Source organism: Stylophora pistillata, chromosome 13 (assembly GCF_964205215.1).
Source record: "Stylophora pistillata chromosome 13, jaStyPist1.2, whole genome shotgun sequence".
In the NCBI taxonomy this organism is placed as follows: domain Eukaryota; kingdom Metazoa; phylum Cnidaria; class Anthozoa; order Scleractinia; family Pocilloporidae; genus Stylophora; species Stylophora pistillata.
Genome location: NC_142531.1, coordinates 341,136 through 362,822, shown reverse-complemented (window position 1 = coordinate 362,822; position 21,687 = coordinate 341,136). Strand labels below are relative to the sequence as shown.

At 38.8% G+C, this 21,687-nt stretch overlaps 1 protein-coding gene and 1 pseudogene across 2 annotated transcripts; one reads left to right on the top strand and one right to left on the bottom strand.

Moving 5' to 3' along the window:
• The first annotated feature begins 507 nt into the window (after nucleotides 1-507).
• LOC111334670 (transcription initiation factor TFIID subunit 2) lies at nucleotides 508-21,523 on the top strand. Of its 2 annotated transcripts, XM_088744145.1 has the most exons (33): nucleotides 508-656; nucleotides 772-826; nucleotides 945-1,017; nucleotides 1,149-1,260; nucleotides 1,660-1,778; nucleotides 2,568-2,665; nucleotides 4,184-4,227; nucleotides 6,799-6,907; nucleotides 7,361-7,446; nucleotides 7,951-8,172; nucleotides 8,473-8,586; nucleotides 9,290-9,389; nucleotides 9,521-9,769; nucleotides 10,313-10,405; nucleotides 10,657-10,718; nucleotides 11,156-11,267; nucleotides 11,603-11,778; nucleotides 12,224-12,356; nucleotides 12,849-12,968; nucleotides 13,842-13,982; nucleotides 14,589-14,699; nucleotides 15,142-15,227; nucleotides 15,740-15,856; nucleotides 16,661-16,738; nucleotides 17,129-17,190; nucleotides 17,560-17,629; nucleotides 18,118-18,222; nucleotides 18,801-18,900; nucleotides 19,040-19,111; nucleotides 19,403-19,481; nucleotides 19,733-19,821; nucleotides 20,218-20,311; nucleotides 20,618-20,721. In XM_088744145.1, the coding sequence occupies exons 1-33, from the start codon at nucleotides 619-621 to the stop codon at nucleotides 20,641-20,643; spliced, it is 3,345 nt and encodes a 1,114-aa protein (XP_088600271.1). In that variant the 5' UTR covers nucleotides 508-618; the 3' UTR covers nucleotides 20,644-20,721. The 2 variants fall into 2 exon arrangements, with proteins under 2 accessions (XP_088600271.1, XP_088600270.1); XM_088744144.1 differs by lacking the exon at nucleotides 20,218-20,311 and having other exon boundaries at nucleotides 509-656; nucleotides 20,618-21,523.
• Nucleotides 4,455-6,792, bottom strand: LOC148717199 (uncharacterized; annotated as a pseudogene).
• Nucleotides 21,524-21,687: the final 164 nt, after the last annotated feature.

The following is a 21,687-nucleotide window of genomic DNA, read 5'->3' as shown; positions in this document are numbered from 1 at the left end:
GTAGGGGAAAGCGGGTGGTGTACAGGGCTAAATTTCTGTTGAGTTTATGCTACTGGACCCTCAGAAGCTTAACCCCATAATAGTCCATTTTGTAGCAAATTATGAAACCCATTTTTTAGTCTATTTTGAGAAAGTGTAACAGTTTTTAACCATGAATCATCTCATTTCTCAATCCCTGCATACCAGATTTTTCCTCCAAATCCTTAAAGTATGTAACTCCATTCTAGTAAGTCCATTGAAAGTGCAACCCCACCAGGCATGGAAATAAAGAGTGGATTGTCCAATTGTTTCGGCATAAAAATTAGGCAAAATAAACCAACAAGATAGGCCTATTTTGTTGTTGTTTTATTTTGTCTGAACAACCACACAATTTAGGCCACTCTCTTCATTAGCATCTACCATCGAATGGAGAGTGAGTTACATAGCCAATCAGATTGCTGTATCTGTGGGAGAACGGTGTAGACACAGTAAGCATTGTTTTCCTTCTCAGTCTCCCACCTTTTATCTTCTAGAGCGCGGAGTCGAGCATGGTAACCAGTTATTTCAAAATGGCGGCCGAATCAATGGGTAACGAGAGAGAGAGCTTCACTTGATTTTATTCCTGATCAGCCAGCAAGGATGAGAAAAGGAAGCGAGTCTCCAAGGACTTTTAAATTATAAGTATCTAACTCTGTGATTTTCATTTATCTTCTCGATTGTTACACATGTCTGGCATGGCAGATGATGTTTTGCTGAAAGCTTATTTAATTTTCATTTGTCTCTGCTATGTACGATTCACCAGACGCTGTGCATAACGTCAATAGACTTCAAACGGAAATGTCTGTTTGTAAGTAAAATATAATTACATGATACATTTTGACAATTCGGAGTGTGGGACTTACCCAAACAGTTATGTTCACAGCAAGATATATTTGACTTCGAGTTACTTGTTTTGCTTGTTGTAGGGTTACGTAGAGCTGAGAATCCTTCCTCTGACAAGTAATCTAACAAGAGTAAAGCTGAATTCAAAGCAATGCAATATCCTTTCAATATTTTCTTTAGTATGTTATCCTCTTAATGGCCTGATGAAACAGGTGGTTCTCAAATAAGATTGGTGAGGGGAAGTAGTGCAAGAAAGGTCCTGTTTTGTACCTTGACTTAGTGTGTATGGATTATGCGAGTCTGTGTCCGGGATGAAAGGAGATCAGGAGAACATGACTGGTATGATGCTGGTTTTCAACTGGATGATCCAGGAAAAGTTGTCTGCACAGATAACAAAAAGTATGCTAACAGTAAAAAAAGCTAATTTTCTGTACAGCTTAGCAAATAAGTGACTACCAAATCATGGTGTTAACTCATAGACTCAATAAAATGCTTTAGGATAAAGATGAAGGAGTGAATTGCAGAAACTGTCGTGAACAAAATTGAGCTACCCCAAAAGGAAATTCTTTGCAGTTGTCACAGCATTATTGCAACAAAGATATCCTACTGCAAAACATATATTGTGGTGAAAATGAATGGTTCCCTTGGTGAGATGTGAATTATAGTTCCCACAGACTCTCTAGGTATATTCTTCACACTCTTGGTAAAGGTGTAATGAGGACACTGAAATGGTGTGCAATTAATCTTAAATCTATACTTTGCAATTCTCTTTTAATAAAAAAAATTTATATATGATAGGAGAAACCTGGATAATTTCTTGGCATGCATGCAGAGTTCTGTAAATGCAGTGGATCCTGAGACTAATGGAGGGGAATTAACTGTTAGAATTCCTAAAGAAGTGTTGTCTTGTGCACATGGTAAGAATAATGATATTATTATCTCCTGGTAGGACCCAGTAATATACCCCTGGGCTGGTGAACAGCACCTCTAGGACCCAGTAATATACCCCTGGGCTGGTGAACAGCACCTCTAGGACCCAGTAATATACCCCTGGGCTGGTGAACAGCTCCTCTAGGACCCAGTAATATACCCCTGGGCTGGTGAACAGCACCTCTAGGACCCAGTAATATACCCCTGGGCTGGTGAACAGCACCTCTAGGACCCAGTAATATACCCCTGGGCTGGTGAACAGCACTGTAGGGTGAAGGGTTTTGCTGGAGGACACAGCACAGTGACTCAGCCAGGGCTTGAATGCAGACCTCTTGAGCCAGTGAGCTAACCATTAGCTAACTCCTTATCTCCCCCACTTATAATATAATAATAATAATAATAATAATAATAATAATATAGTATTTCTGACCGCTTGCAGCCTAAGGCTGAATTACGGGTGCAGTTTATGGTTGAGAACAGACGTCAGCATATCAGGTGCCTCTGGCAGCCGCTTCAGTCCATTGATCTCACCTCCCCACCCATCCCACCCCAGGGGAGGACATCCATCACACAGTAATCTCGTGTGTGGGAAATTAACGTCTCCTACCCCAACCCTGCAGGAGACAGGACCTCCATTTATTCGTCCCTATCCGAGAAGACTTCATAGGAGATATACCTCAGTTTAGCATAATGCATATTCCAGTGGAAAATGTCTGACTGCACTTGTTGTTTTTTTATTTTTATACCTTTATACTGTATTTTATTGTTTAATATAGAAGGTAAACAGTTCCGTGTGAGTATTGAGTTTTCACTGGAGCATCCTTTAGGAGGAATACAATTTGTTATTCCAAAAGGTGAAGGCACCATGGCTCAGGTATGGAGTAGTTTTCTTCTGTCTTGGGCATGACACAAATGATAACCTGGCAGCTCCTGTTATTTTGTATGGATGCTCAACCAATGTGCTTCTGAAAACTTGGTAAGGTATTAATTAGTCATTCAGTGCAAATCCCTGATTCATTGCCTCCCCTGGAATGAATCATCAATCGAGTAAGTGCCCCTTCTATTGCCCATGATCTAAAGTTAGCACCCATTCTGAAATTCAAGCCTCTTCTCTTTTCCCTTTTTCTCAGAACAAGTACTGCGGCAACTGTAGAATGTGTAGTATTGATCATGTTTAATCACCCTTACCCCAACTTGGATATTTGTAGTGGTATTTGTAAGTTGGTAAGCATGTTCAGTTTGGAAAAATACAGCAAATATAAATACTATCAGATATGATGAATATATGAAGTTCATATAATTATTTTGAACTGCGGTTATAAATATGTATGATGCACAATCCCTGCAGTGGAGAGCGCTATTTATGCAATAGTGAAAATCAGACCTGTATGGGATTCAAACCACTGACCTCTGCAATACTAGTGCAGCGCTACTGCGAGGATCGTGCATCATACGTATCTATAACTGCAGTTCAAAATATATGAACTTCATATATTCATCGTATCTGATTTATCATCACGGGTTTATTACGAATCAACTTAATGACCTGTTCCCAGTTGGCTTGTTAGCTCAATTGGTAGAGCGCTGCACTAGTATCGCAGAGGTCAGTGGTTCGAATCCTGTACAGGCCTGATTTTTTTCAGGTCTGATTTTCGCTATTGCATAAATAGCGCTCTCTACTGCGAGGATCGTGCATCATACTTAAATACTATCAGTAACATTTGAACCTGAGGATTAATTTTACATTGAACCACACAGTTTTGTTAAAGTCCCTATTCACCCTCAGAGGTTTATATATTTTGATTCTTTGTGTTATCAGGATTTATCTCCAAAAATATTTATGTGATTGATTATTAAATATTTCCCGAGATATGCCGCCTCAAAGTTACTCTTTTGGCCACACCCTTTTGACTTGGCCGGGAGAGAATTACTGGACCGAGTGATGTCACAGCAAGAATGATTGTTAACTTCTTGTATAAGAACATGTGTGCATTGCTGTAAAATGATGTGAAAATGCCAACTGGTTGCGTGGTCACTGGTTGCTGAAATACACCAGATTCGTCTAAAGGCATATTCATGAGGGACTTTTATTTACCAGTATTAACTTAGCCTGGCCAAATCAAAAGGGCGTGGCCAAAGGACGAACTTTGAGGCGGCATACCTGGGGAATTATTTAATCAATCAAAAAAATTTTTTGGAGATTAATCCCGCTAATGCAAAGAATCGAAATATATATATACCTCTGAGGGTGAGTATGGACTTTAAATTTTGTACATATATGTTTTGGCTTCAAATGTTTGTAAGCCATGCAAACATTGATCTCAGTTTGTTCTAGCTTTTCATGATATTGATGTCAAATCATTTGAATTATTTTCCATACACATTGATGCAGCGGTCAGCTCACTTGTTCAGCTATGGTTGTGCAAATTCTTCAAGGTAAGCACAACTTATTTATTTTTATTTGTTGTAAAGTGCCGCAGGAAATTTATTGGAGTTGTGCACCATAGAAATACTCTTTATTATCATCGCAGAGAAATCAACTGAATGCTACATTCTAATCAAGCAGCACAGGGCAAAAACTGTAACCTGTGAGCCGTGGAGTAAAAAATAAATGTACAGTAACTAATCCTAAAAAGCTTTTCCGTAGTGTCTATGGTCCTCCTTCAAACTGCCACCTTGAAAGTCCGGGCAATATTCAGCATGCCTGAGAGCACTGCCCTCTGCATCTTTCATAGTATGTCTGTTCTTCTGCCTCCCACCAGCTCGCGCATCATGACATCTAGTTCCTGTGACCACCCCCCGAGGGCATCCATTATGATGTTATATTGCTTCACCTCGTAGCCAGGGAGCTGCTGCCTTAGTTCCCAGTGAAGGGGTCCGTACTTCAGTGTCTTCTCTTCATCCTTTCTTGTCCGGCTGTTAACCCATGGGCAGCTCATTTCCAGTGTCACAACTCTCTTGCACATATGATTTACAATGCGTGCATCCACCCTATTGCATCTGACCTCTTGTTGATCAGCGTATATAGGGACATCCCAATAAGCTTTAACATTCTCTGACTCGTACACGGGCTTAGGCTTGTCGGGTGAGTACCAGGGTGGTATCTTGTCTATAACTCTCTTATCATACAACAGTTCGTAAAACAGTACCTTCAGTGCTGCGTCGTGTCTAGAGAGATACTTACTCTGGGCCAGCGCACTGCATCCTGACAAGATATGAGTGACGCTCTCTGGAGCCTTACCGCATAATCTGCACCTCACCTCGCCTTCCCCGCTTGTGTGGGTCTTTTGACTCACGTATACTTGCGTTGGCAAGAGCTGCTTGCATAGCTCGACGAGTCCCGCAATTGTGTATGATGGGCAGTTCTTCCACTCTGTGAGCCACCAGAAATACCCATTGGCACTCAAACTCTCATCCTCCAGCCTGGTAGTCACTAGACGCCCTTACCATCGTTTGTTTCTGATCTCCTCCTCTAACTTCTCAATTTGGCACCTCTGCACCTCTTTCTTGATCCCTTGCATGTGTTCCAAATCCAACTGCAGCCCCAACTCCTCCGTGCACTTAGCCGCTTCCTTAAAAATGGACCTACCCCCCATCTTTGCCGCTTGCACTTCAAACTCCCGTATCATTCCCAGTACACGATCTTCATTACCATGGAGTCTGACTGCACCCTTGATTTTTGTGGCTTTGTACTCCATTTCAACAGAGCGCAATCCCCGCCCTCCTTTACCTCTTGGCATATACAACAATGCATTCGAACTACATGGGTGTCTACCCCCACTCTCGACAACAATCTTGTGCACTTCCCTATCGATCTGCTTAAGTTCCATCACCGGCCACAGTTGTGTCCACATAAGATATCCAAGAACAGGCAATGCAAACTGATTTGACACTACCACCCAATTATAATCGGACAAGGGACTTGTCCAAATAACTGACAATTGTCTGAGATACTCTCTTGCTGCACACTCCAGGACCAACTTATCCTCCTGCCTAACACTCTCAAATACTCCAAGGAACTTGTACCACTCACCATCATCAAGACATGGTATTCTAGTAGACTCCACAACTCTCCCCTCTGAGACAGCAGTCACTTGTACCCCCCTTTTCAAATGGGCCACTGCACACTTCTTTAGGTTCCACTCAAGCCCCACATCCTCCATAGATGACTTAACCATCTTCATAACCCGTTCAAGCTTACTCTCCGATGCAGCGAAGATCTTGAGGTCATCAATATACAAGAGTCCCATAACCTTGCTGTTAATAGGTTTGGACATCCGGTATCCTTCAGTGGCTCTGATCTTCCATGCAACTGAGTTTAAGCATACGGTGAACAGCCTTGGACACAATACATCCCCCTGTGGTAACCCTCTGTTGAACTTAATCCTTTCAGAGGTCTGTCTCCCTTCCCTTGTGATCGCCACTACCTTTGTGTTCCAACTCTTACACAGTTTAGCAATGACTTTACACAACCATGTGGGAAACCTGTGTAACGTCATCTCCCCATTCAACCAACTATGATCTACAGAATCGTACGCCTTTTTAACATCAATCCAGGCCACGCTCAAATTCCACCTCCTCCTATGACAATCCAACGCAACTGTTCAGTCGATCGATAAGTTGTCTGTTGTTCCACTGCACCCTGCACGTGCCCCCTATACATTATTATTCATAATGTGTGCTGATTTTATTACTATGACTGGATAGTGTACAACTTTGGATTTTGTGTAGCTGTTAGTTTGACCACCTGAGAAAGAAGTGATCATACCAAAATTTTGGCTTTTTAGTAAATGTGCAGGAAACAGTGGAAGGGTTTGTTGAAGTCTCTCAATAATACACCATATGATAATGGATATCTGAACAGCCCGACATTTTTCATATCTTTCACAATATGTTTTTGATCATGGAGATTTTTGGCAGGAAATCCTCTGTAAACATCCTTATTTATACATGATTTTGTAATTGTAGCCTTTGAGTTGACAAATGTTGATCTGTGATCACCTGCAGGCTGTGGTTTCCTTGTGTAGATTGTTATTCTGAACTGTGCACATGGAACATTGACATCACTGTTGATAAAGACATGGTGGCTGTGAGCTGTGGTGATCTTAAAGAACAGGTTTGATGTTATGATTTATACCAACTTTATATAGAAACAATGTCACTATGTTTCTCTCAGCAGTTTCCTTTCAGTTGGTAATTGTAAACCTCAAATATAGTGTAGATGCATGGCTGACAACAGAAATTTCCTCTCTGTTATGTCCAATATGTGGTACAGCTTTTTGGAAATGTTTTTTCCAAAGTAAGAAGGGAATGTATCAAGAAAATGTTTAGCAGGAATTCTGTATTGGCTAAAAGAGACAAAACTTTTTCTTGGGGACTCACCCTTAAACAAACCATGATGTGATTTGCTAGTTGAATAGATTTCTTTTCAGTATGTAATGGTGTTATTCCTGTTCAATGTAGTGCTTAGACGTAACACAAGCTATTATTTTTATGAAAATGTACACCACTGTGTTTTAATTTCTGTTTTTTTTTAATAGTTACTGAATCAGATGGTAATTCTTTACAGGTGTTAACTCCAGATGAAAAGAAGAAAACCTATCATTACACCCTTACTATTCCAACCTCTGCTCCTAATATTGCTTTGGCTGTTGGGTAAGTCACTCAACATCTTTCACAATTCATCGTACCATGTCCCTCTGGAACAATTTATACTCCCCCCTCCCCCAACTAAACAAGTTTTGCCATTTTCAAAAAGTTTCTTTAGAAAGGCTTCTGAGGCTTTGGTGTAAATAACTCGGTATTAATTGTATTCTGTAAAGATACGCACAGAGCTTGTACAGAGTCTTACATTCTTGAGAAGTAACAGAAATTTAGAGCTGAATGTTGACATAATTGAAAAATTGAGACACTTCTTTCAATGGTCTGAACTGTTTTCCAAGACACAGCAAGTGCTTGATTGTTGGATGGATCTTGCAACTGAATGTATTCATTATTTTAACCCCTAAACCAATTTGAAAGTGTCTTAAAAGGCTGCTGTTATTTGATTTTAGTTATAACCCTATGTCTGGTAAATGAAAATGATGGTTTGTAAATAGTATACATGTATTTGAAAGATATTTTGTTATTATTTAATTCTGGAAACCGTGTTCCTTGCAGACCATTTGAGATCCATGTGGACCCTGTTATGCCAGAAGTAACCCACTTTTGTCTTCCTGGTCTACGCCCAGTTCTGAAAAATGCCACAGCATTTCTCCATGAGGCATTTGAGTTCTATGAAGAATATTTAAGCTGCCGTTATCCATACACTTACTACAAGCAGGTCTTTGTTGATCAAGCCTACGATATCCTGTCACCGTATGCATCCTTGACAATATTTAAGTGAGTTCTGCTATTCTGATACTGTAACCTATAAGTTGAAAGAAAAAGAGTAGATGAATTTAAATTGTTACTGTCTCATAAATTGGTCTGAGATGTAATGTTGCACCCTCCTGGGCAAGAAAAAAAAGGAAAACAAATTATTTTTCTTCACCAGGAGCTGTGTAGTTGTGTTCTGATAGTTGATAGATGATGAAAAACCCACAGAGGATCCAGTTGGTTGTACATTCATTTGATAATTAGTTGGCCGGCCCTTCCAAATGTTCGTCGGTTCATGTAATCCTTTTTCTCTGTTCATTTCAGTACTAGTCTTCTACACTCTTCAAGAGTTATTGACCAGGGATTTGAAACTAGGAAGTATTTATCGCAGGCATTAGCTGAGCAGTTCTTTGGATGTTATCTGTGCATACAAACATGGTAATTAGGTGTTTTTGTATTTTAACTTTGAATAATTAAGAATTTGATTTTTTCCATGACAGAGGAGTTTTAAAATTATGATGAAATAAACATTATCAGTTAAGTCTGTCACTGTATCATTAATGTAGTCCAGGTTGTAATATCTTGAGTTGTTTTCTGGGTCATGGAAAAGCGTTAAATAAATATTGAAGGAAATAATAAAAAAAATACCAGATGCAAGAATCAACCAGACAGGAACAAGGGCTGTCAAGTTTACACTAGGTTTAGATAGACCTGGTTACAAAGGAAAAAATTTAAAGCCAAAATTTGCCAGATACACAAGCCATTATTTAGCAAATACGAAGTGTGGTTTTCCGCTGGCTGAGGGACGAAAGAAGCAGAAAACGTTTTTCTCACACGCAGCTGGGAGAATAAGTTCGAGTGTGTGGTGGGTCTCCAGGTCACATGGTTTTGTTGCGTTCCACCATTGCCTGACCTTCCCCACCCACCCTCCATATGTTTTTAGGGATATAGGATTTAAAGTAGTGCCTTAGTTCCAGTTATTCGTGCATGTCAGTCTTCTGTATCTAGGCTCAGTTTCAGCTGTTTTGTTCGTGTTGTAACCCTAATGGTTCATCGTGTTGATATAATAAAGGTCGGGCTGCATGGTCAGCTTGGCATGGCTCCCAGTTGTGTGTGAGAATTAAATTTTTTTTTTCTCAAGGTCAGATTTTTGGCTTTCAAGAGGCATATCTGGGTACTTGTTTGGTTTATTTATGAAAAAGATGTTTGGTAAAAACGAGTACAGACATTGGATAAGAGAGGTAAGTTAGTCAGTCATATGGCATCTTGGAGCCTGTGTCCTACACTTCAACATCAAGTTGTTTTAATTATCACCAACCATTTGAAAAATTAAAAAAATAACAATGTGAAAAATGGAAAATGTTGTATGCAGGAATCAAAACAAGTTTGCCAGTATGAAATGCAGGGCCCAGGATTACCTCCTCTTCACAGTGCAGGGACATTATCATCATCCAGTGTACAAGGCTCCTGTTCAGGTCAAACACCAGAGTCCCTAGCTGTAGGGTCCCCTCATATGCACCCTCATCTGACCTCAGGGAAGAACCTGGAGATTGTGTGGAGCAAGTCACATCTTGTTATGAGAATGATTGAGATGCGAATTGGACAGGAGCCACTGCTGCAGGTTCTATATGTTCATTTTTGTAGTTAATAGTCACTCTAAGGAAAATCTTATTGTGCAGCTTAAGTTGGTAAACTCTTTGGGAAGGAAGTCATTTTGTTAGGGAATTTATGTGATAGGTAGGTGAACAAACAAGAATGCTGGTTACCATAGCATTAAGTAATGAGTGGTGAGTGGTACTACCTTCTCCTTATGGATGGCATGCTAGTCCATTGCAGGTTACCTTTGTGCATATTGCCAAAGTCTGACACAGTTTCATGGTATCCAATCCATTTGTACTTGAGGGTTGAGAGGGGTAATGAGTGAATGAACTGTTATCTCTATCCAGAGTCACATGTGGTAAAAAGCATGCCGCCATGTCTCCCTAAAGGAAAGTGCTATGCACGACTATATTTTCTTAAGTGATCTGGAAGGGGCTCAAACTAAAAATAACAACCTTGCATGAAAGGGGAGATATAGATATTTTTCAGAAAAAAACAGTGTTGTTTGGGTAATCATAATGAATAGCATAGAATATAAAATTTTGATCTTAGATTTTTCTTACAGGTCTTCAACAAGCTGTTGTCACTTGCAAACAGTGCAGCACAGCCCAGGGCAGACTATAGTCTTTGGTCAAACCTTCTACTCTCCACCAGTGGGGTGAGGTTAAACATCAATCAACAACTGTAGAACATCTAATGTCATGGATAGTGTAAATACTTAGGAAATAAGTTGTACTTTGATAAAACCTAAAAGTTGTTTAACTCATAGGAGCAGTAATGGTGATAGTTGGAAAGGTATTGGTGATGATAATGTTTATGAAAATGAAATTAATTTTTTGTATTTTGAGTTTGGTAATATTTAACATAATTTATGCATTTAACGTGGATAATTATATTGTATTTGAACAGTTCCTCAAGTCAATATCCACAGTTTCTGGAAAAGATATCAATGTTTTTGTGGACCAGTGGATGTATCCTAATAAATTAATATAGTTAAAAATCATCACCTTTTCTGCATTTTTCAGTTCTGTGATTCCTGTCTAAACTGGACACCTATGGAACTCTCCCTCATTATCAACTCAGTTGCAGGTTCTCTTTGAGTAAAATAAGGGTGTGTGATTAATATCAATCAGTCCACAACTATAAGTCTCAGTTTAGTTTGATTTTAGTGATCTCCTAGAATTGGCAGTCTTCAGTGGATGTTAACTCAGATGTTTGTGTGATAATGCTAGCTACCAAATTACAAACCCAGTTGAGAGACAAGCAAAAGTCAATTAACCAACATGATATAATATTTAATGTTGTCATAATATCTTAAGAAAAAGAGAAGGAAACTGTTTTTGTTGGCAAAGTTTTGAGCCTTGAGATCAATGCATATGGATAGTGTTTTCCTTAAATTGTGCTGCAGCTGTCACAGTGGAGTTGCTAAATTCCATGGAAGCTTTGTATTCAACAGAAAACGTAATATTGTAGAACTTCAAATCAAGCAGGATATGTCCAGAGGGACAGTGAAATATTTGGTAAGAAAAACTCTGAAACTTTTTAGCTTTTCTGCAGCCCTATAATTATTCTGTAGTGTTGTCTTTTGCATCCTTACTGCATGTTATTTCACCTTAAATTGAATTATTTTTTTGTTTATTACCAGAGCTTACTTGAGAAGAAGTCGTCTTTTTCTTGTAAATAAGCATGGTTACCCTTGACACTTCCTTTTTTTTTCAATTGAGCATCATCTTTCCTTTTTTATTTAATACAGACCTATTTCCATGATTAACTAAGGAAACATGAATTTATCATGGAAAGATCTTACTAAAATGTTTTCACCAAATGTAAATCTTTGAATTTGTTTTGTCTACAGGGACCTCTAACTGTGTGCATTCAGGAACTGGATGGATCATTCAATCACACTGTCCAGATAGAAGATGTTTTTAGCCGCCATGAAATACCTTGTCATTCAAAGAGTCGCAGAAACAAGAAAAAGAAGATTCCATTGATTACAGGGGAGGAGGTGGACATGAATCTGGATGCCATGGAGTGAGCAATTGTCTTTTTTGCTTCATTTTCTGGTTAAGCCAGCAAAAGTGCAGTTTTCCTTCACTTACCCCAGCAATTGGTAGACTTAAGCTTTAGTATTTAGGAAAATTGATCCTTTCACTCTTGACCTCTTAATAGCTATACACATCTAGCTGTTAATATCCGCTGTACATTTTCTGTAAAGTGGCTCAGTAATTCTGAGAATGTGGATGGTATCAAATGACTACCTTTTGTTGATATTTTTGTTATTGTCAGTACCTGTCCTCTTGCCATTGTACGTGTCTCTTAAGATTATGCTGCAGTCAATCAAGGTGTCCTTGACAAGTTTCCTGTTAAATTTTCATTTTTAGATGAAATGGAAAAGTGGTTTGGCAATTTTTTCACAGCCTAGAAGAAATCACTGTTGACAAAAATTTAACTTTATTTCTCTTTAAACCACAAATAGCTCTGATTCACCTGTGCTGTGGGTTCGCATTGATCCAGAGGTTAGTTGGCTGCGGTATGTTTCATTTGAACAGCCTGACTACATGTGGCAATATCAACTGCGGCATGAGAGAGATGTCATTGCTCAGAGTGAGGTATGAGTTAAGAATTAACATTTTAATCTGAAAGCAAATTTTTTGTTTTAATTTTCCCGACATGCATGTATTTTTTTGGGAAGAAGTGACTGTCATCATCTTTGAAAGACTTTGGAATACAAATTAGAGTTGAATTGAGTAACCTTTAGCTTACCAGCAACATGTTGAATTCTTTCATTTGAATGTATAAAAAAAAAAAAAAACTACAAAAAACTCATATGGAGGCATATGTTTCGGGGATGCTGGTGAAGTGGTAAGCAACCTGAGCATTTAACACTTATGTTTCTTTTTCTTTTTCTTTTTTCTTTTTGATGGGAGATGTGGCAAAAAAATGGGCACTTGAATAAACAGCTTCCAACCAAGTTTGGACCAATTTATTTCTTCTGTTTTTGTTTAACTGTTAGTGCGTTACAAGCACCGGCTATCACATGTTCTCCTGACAGATGTTTCTCAGCTAACTTTCTGTACTAAAGAACCGCATTGTACTTTCAGGCAATTAAGGCTTTGGAGCAGTTTTCAACTCAAGCAACAAGGCAAACTCTAATAGATATGATAAACCAAAATGAATGCTTTTATAAAGTCAGACTTGAAGCTTGCTTTTGTCTTGCTAAGGTATGAAAAGAAAGAAGAAATTTGAGTCTGTCAGTGACTTAGAAAATATTTTCTAAGTATCTAACATGTTCTGTAAAATGTAATGCATAGTTAATCAGCTCAGTGATCAAAAATGAAATGAAATACCAGTTGGAAAAGAAGAGTTTAAGTTTCTATTGGTGCAGTAGTAGCTTGATGTAGCTAGGGAGTTTGTTACTTGTTATGGATTGAATGACAGTTCATTGCAGTAGTGACCCAATATTTCATTGATATTTTCTCACAGTTTTCTGAGAAGAGAGAGGCACTTTTATAGAAATAATTTGGATATATCAACAAAGTTGAAATGGTAAATTGGCCACCGTAACGATTACAAAAGCTGACGTTTCGAGCGTTAGCCCTTCGTCGGAGCGAATAGAGGAATTGTGGGTTTTGTGTGCTTTTAAAGGCAGAAAATGGAGCTATGTTATTGGTGGGAACATGGCAACGAGAAAAACAAGAATAAATTAGTGGAATGAAAAGTGTTCGTTGATCCCTGTGGGATTTAGACTACCGGTTTGAAAGATGAGCTTTTGTTCAAGATTCCTATGGCTTTCCGCGCTACCTAAGTGTAAGGAAAGACCACAGATTGCCATATGTTGCTGAGAATGATTAGGTAAATTAAAATGTCTAGCGACTGGTTTTGATGTGTCCTTGTCATTCCTTTCCACGTCTCAAAGAAAAGTGTCTTCCCAAAGAATGTAACAGAATGACCTGACCAGGGCACAGACATGGACCTCTTGAGATGGACTCCAGTTTACTGACCATAAGCATGTTATGACCCCATGTTTTATATTTCCTATTCCTCTAAAGAAAATACCATAATTTTTTTTCTCTCTGTCTCACTGTCCAAAACAGGTTGCAACCGCTTGTGCTTCAAGTTGGCCTGGTCACACAACCATGATCGGAATTTTCCGAGACATGTTTGGTTCACAATCATGCCCTCACATTGTGAAATACAATGACTTCTCAAATTTCATCACTTACTTCATACAAAAGGTTTGGTGTAACCCTTAAACTTCCCAGATCTGACCATTAATTCTCCCCACTAAGTGCTACACATTTCTTTGTAAATAATGTATGAGGATTTGGTGTAAGATCAAGATAATAACCACTACTTGATAAGTTCTAGTATCCTTATTACCTGTTTGTTGGATAATGTATTTAATATTATATGGGGAAGTTAGATACTAATAACTTTTGAGAGTTAAAGAGTAATGTTCTGATTTTTAAAGATCAGCAATTCCTAAATCATTTTTCCTTATAAATATTGTGCTGCAGCTTATAATTGTTTCATAGTTTTATAGATTTTTAATAATTTTATTGTAAGCCTTGATTTTTAATTACTTTAATCTTGTAATGAGGGCCACTAGTTTATTAGCATTTAGATACTATTTCGTGCTACCCTCGCTAAATAAAGACTTTACTTATTTACTTACTTACAGTATGATGAGGAGTGTTGGTCAATTTTTGCAAGAGGGCATAGGCATTTCTATTATAAACTTAGTTAGGGAGTTCTGGAGGACTCTTCTAAGATAAGAAGTACAAATAATGCATTGTGAGGATGTGAATGATGTTTGTAACTACATTTCTTGTTATGTTTAGGCTCTGCCAGTGGCTACTGCGTCTGTGAGAAATACTCATTCCCAGTGTCCACGGGATGTTTTACAGTTTATACTGGATTTGATTAAATACAATGACAATAGACTGAACAAGGTAGCTAGTTTTGATATTTGCTCTCACTGTGAAAAAATTGTATGTTTATTTAGTTTTTTTTTGTTTTTTGTTTTATCTCCCATCTGCATGCTTTGTCTAGATTCTAGCATGTTAATCAATGAGAACCTTGTAAATGTCGCAGTTTTAGAAATCTATTGATTTTAAGATGTTCCTCTCCAACATGGAATCCATGTTGAAATAGCTTGTTCTAGGTAGTTCATTACAGGTGCTGTAGTACTGTTGCCCACAGGAAAGAGGATGGAGTGTTGTGGACCTGTCCCAGGCCTTCCTCCCCTTTCTTTCACTCCGCATGCAGCCACCTGTACTAAATTATTGCTTGGACATGTTGATTTAAAAATAAATGGTTTATTTGGGAGTCACTGTGAAAAAAGTATGTGGATTCTTTACCTTGTCCTTGTTTAATTGTTTGCTATTTTTACAGTACACAGATAGCCATTACCGGAGTGCCCTTATTGATGCACTGGCTGCCACCGTCACCCCTGGTGTTTCCATAGTTACCACAAATAGGCATGAACACATCTTCCTGAAGATTGTTGTAGACTTACTTTTTACTTCTTTTGTTATAGATATAGAAGTTATTTTCTCGACAAGAATAAGGATAAAGAATTCCTAAATTTTTTTTTTCACTTGAAACAGTTTACACAGTCCACAAAATTACTGCTGCAGGAACAAAACTAGGCATAATTTCACAGTTGATTCTAGAGAACAAGCAGTTAGTAATAGTGAAGGGTTACACTTTTGTATGTCACATTAAGAGAGAGTACCTTTCAGCAGACACATTTTTCATTCTTATTATGTGTTTGTCGGATAATGTGTCACAATTACGAAGAGAAACTACACGTTAATCGCTCCTTGGAAATAGAGATTTGGGCACTGAGCGTAATAGTGGAGGCCATTTCTATATAAGAGGCTCGTTGTCTTTTCGTAATTGCCAAACAAAACTTACATAAATTATTGTTGGTTTTTTTTGTGTGTGTGTTTGATTGTTTTTTTATTCTGACGTTTTGTTTGTTTTCTAGTGATGGCAGCACAGTGGTCAAGTTAACAGAAGAAACACAACTTATCCTAGGAGAGGTGACTCGCCAGCTGAATTTAGAAAAGTTACTTCCAACTTACAGATACGTTGTGTCTGTCAGGTGAGTGCGAGAGTTCGTTAGTGGACAGAAAAAACAAACCGACAGATCGAGACAGAGTTTTAGAGAGGAAGTACTCCAAGGGTCAAACAGTCCTATCCATGAAAACTGGTTGCCTGAAACAGATTTCTTGTGGTGCGCGTAAGCATTGTAGGTACGTCGAAACTTTTCCGTTCATGCGCACCAGTTATAATCTGGTTTTTGATTAAATTGAATGCAGAGGAAACCATGACTAAGTGACTGGTTTTACCTTTGCATCTGATTGGTTGAGAAGTTGGCGCGACTTCACTAGACCAATCACAAAGCGAAGTCAAAGCCTGATTCGCGCTTTCGATGTGAAGCGTTAATGTAGCTTTGAAGGTTACAGATGTATGGTGACCCGTTTATTTTCGTACTAGTTGCCAGAGGAAGCAAGTCAAACTAAAAAACAAATACAGATTATTTTAAATATAGAATAACATTTGAGAGTTCATTGAAATGTAACTTTCAATTCGTAGAGCATTCCATACATCTTATAGATCTTTACGTGATCTCTGGTTGACCGTTATGTTCAATATTGGATTCGTCGCGTCTTTAAATAAAAGGGGGGGTTGGTCCCCAGACTCCCTGGGACAACGCTCTGGCGCCAAAACTATTATACTCTAAGTGCAAATCAAAGCCATTGTTTCTTCGGGTGACTTTTGACACTCCGTCGAAACTTGCTCTAAAGACGAGGTTTGTTAGTTGTTGGCCTGGTGGAAAACTGTTTGGTATTAAGACATTGCATTTAAGATCGCTGTTATGAGTTGAATAATGTCTTTCTTACAGCTGTTTAAAGGCGCTAAGAGTTCTTCAAGTCAATGGTCAAATCCCCTCTGACCCTGCTGCATTTGAATATTATGCCAGGTGGGCCTGTGTGTTCATTTAGAAGTTGAAATTGGTGACCAGTGGTAGTATGTTCCGTGCTCGTTCCTCTCTTAATCTCGTCTACGGGTCTCCTTGGCAGCTGGAAATAGAGAGACCCTAGGACTACAATCTTAGTCACAAGAATTGGAAAATTGTACCCTTCGGGATTTTTCCCTTCCCACAAGTGCTACGTCAAATGAAGAATCTTAAGTCGTAGGGGTCTACATTATATTACCATCTAACGTTTAGAGGGGAAATATGTGTGCCGTGACTTTTGGTAGATTTTGGCTCAAACTGGATGTTTGGACAATTTTCCCAACTGAGTTTGTCCAAGATTAAAGTTTGCACGTCTTTCTATTTTCACTTATTCTGTTTCTTTTTCTTATTCAGCCATGGTCATTTTGAGGATGTTCGACTGGCAGCTATCGAGTGCCTCGTGGATCTATCCAAATGTGAGTTGTCACAGCTTTTACATTCTAAAAGCGTTGACCTGAAGTTACAGTCCATCAGTTTTTATCTTACTTCGGCCATCCCAACTATCGTTGTTCCCTCTGGTTGATTTTTCTCTGTCTACTTTTTTTTTTCCTGTAAAATTCCCTTTTTAAATGTTTCCTTCCAAGAAACAATAATTTTCAAAGACTCAAAAACATTTCAAAAGAGTGCAAAAGGAAAAAAACAGCTGACTGTTCCTCTTATATTTAGGTAATAGGAGTTTCTCGGTTTATTTATATTTGGAAACGATTTTACCAATATTCCATTCTTCAAAAAATTGGGTTTAAACGTCTCAAGAAGTTGTAATGCTTTTATTTTTGATTTTTCAGCTGAGAGCCTTGAAAGGGGAATGAACTATTTGATTGGACTCATTGAAAGAGATCCAGTGCCATTTATCAGGTTTGTATCAACTTTGATTTTTGGTCTGAAGAAATATTTGTCAAATCTAATCATTTCTTTTACCTGCCACATGCTTTATGATTTGCCATGTGGGTGGTACAACTGAAAACAGAAAAATCTCCTGAGTATTCCTTTTGCCTATCAACTGCCGTTCACATAAACGACTTTTTCCATTACGTTATAACCTAAAACAGAAAAATATATATCTTATTCAATTGTATATTATAGCTCGTGTATCTGCGCTGGCAGTGAGTGATACCGAGCTTGGCTTCGCCCCTGAGACTTTACTAACCCTTGAACTTAACAGCAATGATTGACATGTAACTTCTCCTCACAGTTTCAATTCACAACAAACAGATGATGAGAATTCACTTTGAATATACCAGCTGATAAATAGCAGTTGGAAAGTGGAATGTCTAATCAGATCTTGAGAACAAATTGGATGAATTTTTCGTAGACAATCTTTTTTTTGTTGTTGTTGTTTCCAGACACTACACTCTTTGTTCACTCACAAAGAATCCACCATTTTCGCGCAAATCTGAATCGTCTCTGAATAATCTGGATCTTGTGGAGTCTTTGTGGCGGTTAATTAAGTAAGTGTTGCTAAGTGTTAATTTGATGGCTCGGATTACCACTCGTTACAGCTCGTCATAATTACATGCCAAATCACAGGTTTCGCGCTTCTGTCCGATTTCGGACGATGATTTTTCATTTAGGACGGTTCCGTCATATTTCGATCGGTTCGTTGCGTTAGCTGATGGTGATGCTTTTCTAATGTCGGTCCGTTCCGTCATATTTCGGAGAGTTCCGTTCCATAGCCAGGGCTTGACACTAACGGTAGCCCACTAGCGACAGAGTAGTAGAAATTCAGTTTTGGTTAGTGGTTTTCAATTTCTACTAGCCAGTTTGCCTAGTAAACAGACTGAAATTGTCGTAACATTTAAAAACATCTAAGATGTCACTAGCCACTTGGCTAGTAAGTTGAAAAGTTAGTGTCGAGCCCTGCATATCGGATGGTTTTGTTTGATTTCGGGCGGTTCCGTTAAATATTGAACGACTGGTCTGTTTTCTAAATTTGCATTATGTCGTTTTTTCCTTCCTTTTTCTTTCTTTCCTTCTTTGTCTTTCATTGTCTCTCATCTTTTCTTGTTTTATTTCGTTCTCTTTTTAGTTCCAGTTCCTCAGTTGATGCTCGACTCAGACGAGATGGAGTGGAACTGTATAATGCATTGTGGGGCCGGCTGACACCTGGCTGTGTTCCTCCCCAGGGGGTGAGTGTAAGGAAACTTTGAGTGAACAAGCGAATAAAAGATCTAGGAGAAGGCCTGGTGACAAAATATTAACCATGATAAAGTCTTTTGGACATCAACTGTTAATTTATCATCACAGTGATTTTTGTTCATTTTGTAGATGGGCATCGTGATAGATTTGAAAGAAAGGAAGATAATGAGCCTGTCTCCTCTTCCACCTCCAGTTTCCCCGGTAAGTCGCAAGTAATCCTCACAATTTACTCTAGTTTGATATCTCCACTTTAAAATAAACGACAGTTTTAATTAATTCTCTTGTAAAGGCCATCCTGTTGTTTTTTTTTGTTTGTTTGTTTGTTTGTTTTTTTTTTATTTTTCGGTTGTGCGATTTTCCTTACCAGACGACCTTTAAAACGTCTCAAGAGAAACTCCGTGTTGATATAGACTTTGGAGATGAAACTTGAGCTCCAATTAGGAATGAAGCTGAAAAGTTAGTTGATGTTTTTGTTTTTATGTTATTCTGTAGGGATCTGTCAGCGGCGAAGAATCGACAACATCAAAGAAAGGTCAGAAGAGAAAAGCTTCCAGAGCAGCGTCACCTGCAGGTTAACAAAAAACACTTTTGAAGATTTAATCTTAAATTGATTCATATCATACCTCTCTTCGTAATTTCGTAACATCAGTCAGCAAGCAGGGGTTGAGGAAATACAAACTATACAGGTGAAGAGTATTATCTTCTAGATTCTTTTCACTGATTCATAAGGAAGCGGGGTGCCGCAGTTAGAGGGAAAATTTTAATGCGTTCTCCAATTTGAAACGGCCGATTATGAAACAAGTTTGTCCTCTTTTTCATCAGATTTAAGTCATCTCGATTCCCAGCCTGGTACACCTGTGAGTGTTGAGTCTGCTAATTCTGAGGCCAGCAAACTTCGTTTGAAGATTAAGGTATATAGCGTATGGTTTGTTCTTACGGTCTCCATTAGTATAGTACATTTTCTCCTCGCAGTCTCCTTATGGATGTGACAATCTCGTGGGAAATGTTTTGTCTTTTTTATGGGATGAGAGATGTGTTGGTCTTGTGATTAGGTTTGAGTGGTGCGGAATGCAGCCCTGTCTGAGTCATTGTGTTGCCAACTGCCTACATGGGGAAGATAATCACAGTACTCCTCTCAGGGGTAGAAATAGCTACCAGCAAACTGTCAGCCAACAGGAAGAAGTCCTGTTGGTTACCTGGGATGGATGAGCTCTTCAGGAGGACTGGTGATACTCCTAGTCATTTCATGTTACAGAAACTGGGATATAAACTGACAACAATGTTTACTTTGCCCTTTTATCTACCAGTGCCTGCGCGCCTCCCGGTTAGCTCAATGGATAGAGCGCTGGACTGTAGTGCGGGAGGTCGAGGGTTCGAGCCCCGGCCGGACCAACACTCAAGGTCTTAAAATAATTGAGAAGAATTTGCTACCTTTCTATAACATCAAGAAATGGTTAGATATTCTAGTCTTCTCGGATAGGGACGAATAAATGGAGGTCCCGTTTCCTGCAGGGTTGGGGCAGGAGACGTTAATCTCCCACACACGAGATTACTGTGTGATGGATGTCCTCCCCTGGGGTGGGATGGGTGGGTAAGGACAGCAGGTCCACATCAGCTATGACAGCTGCCAATTAATCAACCTGCTTAAACAAATAAATGAACTACAACACTTCAACTAATTTTGTGTTATTTCCTCGTTGATTATAGATTGGAGGAGAAGAAAGCGGCACTGAAAGTGGAGGAGAGACTCGAGTAAAACCAGCCCCTGAGCCTGGTGCCCCAACTCACAAGAAACACAAGAAGAAGAAAAAGAAGCACAAAATTAAAGACGAGCGAGAGAAAAGGAAACTGAGCACGAGTAGCAGTAACTACGACTCGCCACTGATGTTCGACGCCAGTCTCCCTTGAGCTTAAGTCTGGAACGAAGCGCGGATTAAGTGACCAATTAGGAGGAGTAACTGAAAACTTACAGTAGACTGTCTCCAGTAACTAGCTGTGGGTGCAGAAAAATGATCAAGTCGCCATTGGTTTTGTTGTTGTTTTTTTTTCTGATTTGTCTTGAAGGTTGAGGGGAAACCCATACTCGTACTTTCAACATTCGATAAGAAATTGTTATACTATGAATAGATAACAGTTGTAAACTACCGGTAAGTCTTTCACCTTTATTGCTGATTGACTTTTTTAAGCTTCCCAATACTCCTGGTTACAATAACGTTGTCATAGAACAAAGGAACACGTCGATAAAATAGCATACCTAACTTTGGATGTTTCCGTATTTTAATCACCAAGATAGCTTTTGGAATCTGTTGAAATTTCTATACAAACATCTGATACTCTAAAGACGTTTGAAGGAACCTTTCAGTGGCAATTTTGAGGACATTTTTCCGGCTGCCGGGCATACAGCTACCGCCTTTTCCCTTTTTTTTTCTAATAGAGCGTCATTGCAGTTAAATGTAACGTAACATGTGTCCAAGAGCGAGTGACCTACCTTTTGTATGTACAGTCAATACATCTTTATAACTTTGTAATCGGTGGTTAGAGTGAGTTACACTACAACAAGAACCTGTTATATTTTGTAAATATAAATAAAAAAATTATTGAATACATAGAAAACCAGAGTTTGAATGCATCACTCAAAAGTAAGAATGAGTCCGAGACATGCTGACTCTATAGAAGCTGTCTTTTGTTACATTAATCATAACAACATTACTAACCGAAAGGTTGTAGGTTCAACTCCTATTTGGAGCACTCGATGTACTTTTTCTTCGAGTATGCTC

Coding starts and splice junctions, on each gene's coding strand:
- LOC111334670 (XM_088744144.1), top strand. CDS start 619: ATGAGAAAAGGAAGCGAGTCTCCAAGGACTTTTAAATT. Junction 10,406..10,656: donor TTCTACTCTCCACCAGTGGG/GTGAGGTTAAAC, acceptor GTATTTGAACAG/TTCCTCAAGTCAATATCCAC. Junction 19,112..19,402: donor TTCCACCTCCAGTTTCCCCG/GTAAGTCGCAAG, acceptor GTTATTCTGTAG/GGATCTGTCAGCGGCGAAGA.